This window comes from Eucyclogobius newberryi, unplaced genomic scaffold (assembly GCF_026437365.1).
Source record: "Eucyclogobius newberryi isolate DKJ021-1_F unplaced genomic scaffold, fEucNew1.0.hap1 SCAF_19, whole genome shotgun sequence".
NCBI classification, from domain to species: domain Eukaryota; kingdom Metazoa; phylum Chordata; class Actinopteri; order Gobiiformes; family Gobiidae; genus Eucyclogobius; species Eucyclogobius newberryi.
The window spans coordinates 5775245-5778832 of NW_027315823.1; the positions used below are offsets into that span (position 1 = coordinate 5775245).

At 56.0% G+C, this 3588-nt stretch overlaps 1 protein-coding gene across 1 annotated transcript; it reads left to right on the plus strand.

Annotated features, from left to right (window-relative positions):
• Positions 1 to 3148, plus strand: LOC140365220 (class E basic helix-loop-helix protein 40-like). The gene is made up of 5 exons (XM_072451507.1): positions 1 to 101; positions 178 to 241; positions 497 to 604; positions 1909 to 2032; positions 2109 to 3148. The coding sequence occupies exons 1-5, from the start codon at positions 31 to 33 to the stop codon at positions 3053 to 3055; spliced, it is 1314 nt and encodes a 437-aa protein (XP_072307608.1). The 5' UTR covers positions 1 to 30; the 3' UTR covers positions 3056 to 3148.
• The last annotated feature ends 440 nt before the right edge of the window (positions 3149 to 3588 follow it).

The following is a 3588-nucleotide window of genomic DNA, read 5'->3' on the forward strand; positions in this document are numbered from 1 at the left end:
CGCGCGTCATTTGGACTCAACGCGCGTGACATGGACCGGATCGTGAGCGCGCCGCCGCCGCCGCTGTCCACGCGCCACTCGGACACGTCAGAGGGTCAGGGGTAAGTCACCGCGCTGGACTTTCATCACATTTTGCCCCGTGACGCGCGACTTTAACGTGGTGTTTGTGCCGTTCAGGATGGACTTCCCCGTGTACGTGTACAAGCCCCGACGCGGCATGAAGCGCGGCGAGGAGAGCAAGGTCAGGACTTATTATTATTATTATTATTATTATTATTATTATTATTATTATTTTTATTTACGATCGTTCCCCCCAGAGCGCGCGCGCGGGTCCCGTGCGCTCCCCGCTCCATAAAAGGTTGACCCAAATCCTCCCGTGACATAACGGCTTCTCCCTCCGCGCCCCTGCGCCGAGTTCACGCGCGCAACTGTTGCTCTTCCTCTTTCTTTCCTCTCTTCTTTCCTCTCTTTGAACCTCTTCTCTCTCTTTCTGCAGGACACGTACAAACTGCCGCACCGACTCATCGAGAAGAAGCGCCGCGACCGCATCAACGAGTGCATCGCGCAGCTCAAGGATCTGTTACCGGAGCATCTGAAGCTCACGGTGAGTCTGGCCCCTGTGCTGTCCCGTGTGTGTGTGTGTGTGTGTGTGTAAGTGTGTGTGTGTGTGTGTGTGTGTGTAAGTGTGTGTGTGTGTGTGTGTTTAAGTGTGTGTGTGTGTGTGTGTGTGTGTAAGTGTGTGTGTGTGTGTGTGTGTAAGTGTGTGTGTGTGTGTAAGTGTGTGTGTGTGTGTGTGTGTGTGTGTGTAAGTGTGTGTGTGTGTGTGTGTAAGTGTGTGTGTGTGTGTGTGTGTGTGTAAGTGTGTGTGTGTGTGTGTGTGTGTGTGTGTAAGTGTGTGTGTGTGTGTGTGTGTGTGTAAGTGTGTGTGTGTGTGTGTGTGTGTGTAAGTGTGTGTGTGTGTGTAAGTGTGTGTGTGTGTGTGTGTGTGTGTGTGTGTGTAAGTGTGTGTGTGTGTGAGTGTGTGTGTAAGTGTGTGTGTGTGTGTGTGTGCGCCCCCGTGTGGCTGCGCGGCGGCGCTGCAGTGTCCGCGCGTCTCGTGCGTCAGCGAAGGGCGAAGTGGGCGTGGCGCTTCCAGAGCCTAGAATAAACCAAACAGGAAACAAGACTCTTAATGAGGTCATTTGAGGGGATTTTACAGACGTGAAACTGTCACAGACGCAGTAAAGGAAAGAAAATGTGCCATAATAGAGCGGGTCAGTCGCTCCACGCGCCAGAACGAGTCTAGAACGAGTCTAGAACGAGTCCAGAACGAGTCAAAAATGTGCTCAAATTCCAGGTTAAAATTGTGCAAAACTGTCATGTGTTTTTTTTTTTGCAATGAATAAACTGCATTTTGTGCTGAAATACCACGAATAACACGAGGACGAATAAAAGCTTAAAGGCGACGAGTAATCCAATTATTACATAATAACACTCCTGAAATAGAAGCGCAGGTCTATAGCGCGTCGGAATGACATCATGTGCAATGAATGTGCAATAAAAAGACTTATTATGAAGCAGAATCGTTTTTATTGTTTTTTTTCTTTTCTCGTCACGTTTGAAGCTTAAATATTGAAGATTTGCTAGATACTGTCCTTATGTGCTAAACGCTAACGACGGTCTGTGTGCTAAATGCTAACAATGGTCTGTGTGCTAAATGCTAACGACGGTCTGTGTGCTAAATGCTAACGACGTGTCTGTGTGCTAAATGCTAACGACGGTCTGTGTGCTAAACGCTAACGACGTGTCCGTGTGCTAAACACTAACCACGGTCTGTGTGCTAAATGCTAACGACGGTCTGTGTGCTAAATGCTAACGACGGTCTGTGTGCTAAATGCTAACGAGGTGCTTGTTCCCTGTCCCGTGCAGACGTTGGGTCACCTGGAGAAGGCGGTGGTCCTGGAGTTGACCCTGAAGCACGTGAAGACCCTCTCCACGCTGTTGGAGCAGCAGCAGCAGAAGATCCTGGCCCTCCAAAGCGGCTCGCCGATCGGTAAGAGACGTCGCCCCCGGCAACGTGGACGCACATGTGGCGAGGCGGCGGTCTAACGTGTGGGTTGCGTTCACAGAGCCGCCGGTCGTCAGCCAGGGCGAGTCGGAGGAGATGTTCCGCTCCGGCTTCCACATGTGCGCCAAAGAAGTGCTGCAGTACATCGCCAACCACGAGCGGGACGGCGACTTCAGCCTGTCCCACGTCATCAACCACCTGCACAAGGTCGCCTCCGAGGTGCTGCGCCCGACCGCCCGCCCCTCCAGCCCCAAGCCCGGCGACGCCCAGCCCTACCACCACCACCACCAAAAGCAGCAGCAGCAGCACCCGTCCCGCAACGAAACGTCCCAGGAAGAGGCCCACCCGAGGCTCAGTCCGGCCCCGAAACCCGCCAACGAGGCCGGCTACGTGAAGAACTGCGTCTCGGTGATCCAGAGGGCGCACGCTGCTCAGGGCGGCGAGCAGAGCGGCAGCGACACGGATACGGACAGCGGGTACGGCGGCGAGCTGGAGAAGGGCGATTCCAGGGCTCAGGCGGCCGGACGTCCCGAGTACTACGCCCCCGAACGCCACCTCAAGCGGGCGTCGAGCGACATGCAAAGCTCGGCCATCAAGCAGGAAGAGGAGACGCCTCGGCACAAGCGCCAAAGGGCGGAGTCGTCGGAGGATGAGGTTTCCTGCGGCGAGTCGTCGTCGTCGTCTTCGAGCGGCTATGCCAGCTACTCCAGCGCCTCGCCCACACACGGCCCGCCGCCCGCCCCTCACCCGCTCTGCATGCCTTTCTACCTCATTCCACCGTCGGCGGCGGCGTATCTGCCCATGCTGGAGAAGTGCTGGTACCCGGGGGCCGCCAGCATCCCCATGCTCTACCCGGGCATGGGCGGCTCGTCCCCGGCTGGCGAGCGCCCGCTGTCGCCCAGGGGAGGCTCGCCCGCTCCGGCCTCGTCCCACTTGCCCATGGACTCGCCCGCCCTGCTGCAGGCGCTCAAGCACGTGCCGCCGCTGAACCAGGAAACCAAAGAGTGAAGAGGAAGTGGGAGGAGCTAAACTCAAACTGAGCCGTTTCAGATTCGTACATAAGCTTTGGCCGACGCCCCAGAGGGGTCCAGAGGGGTCCAGAGGGGTCCAGAGGGGGTCCAGAGGGGGTCCAGAGGGGTCCAGAGGGGGTCCAGAGGGGGTCCAGAGGGGGTCCAGAGGGGTCCAGAGGGGTCCAGAGGGGTCCAGAGGGCACGTTTCACCAGGCAAAATGAGGACTCTCAAAATGGCACAAATCATCTCCATTTTGCAACATTTTAATCCCAATTTTTTGCAGATTTGTCTGGTTTTATACGACCAAAACTGTTTTTTTCACCCTATATCATGGATTGTAATTGAAGAGTTCAGATGCACTTCCTCTGCCCTCTTGACCTCCCGCCAGTCTGCCCTCCCACCCTCTCGCCCTCTGACCATGCCGGCGTCTAGGTCAGAGGGCCCACTCTCTCTCGCCGAACGTTCCCCAAATGTAAATGCCGCGTGCGCCCCGCCCTCCGCACGTCCCGTCTGAATGTAGAGAGGCGTTT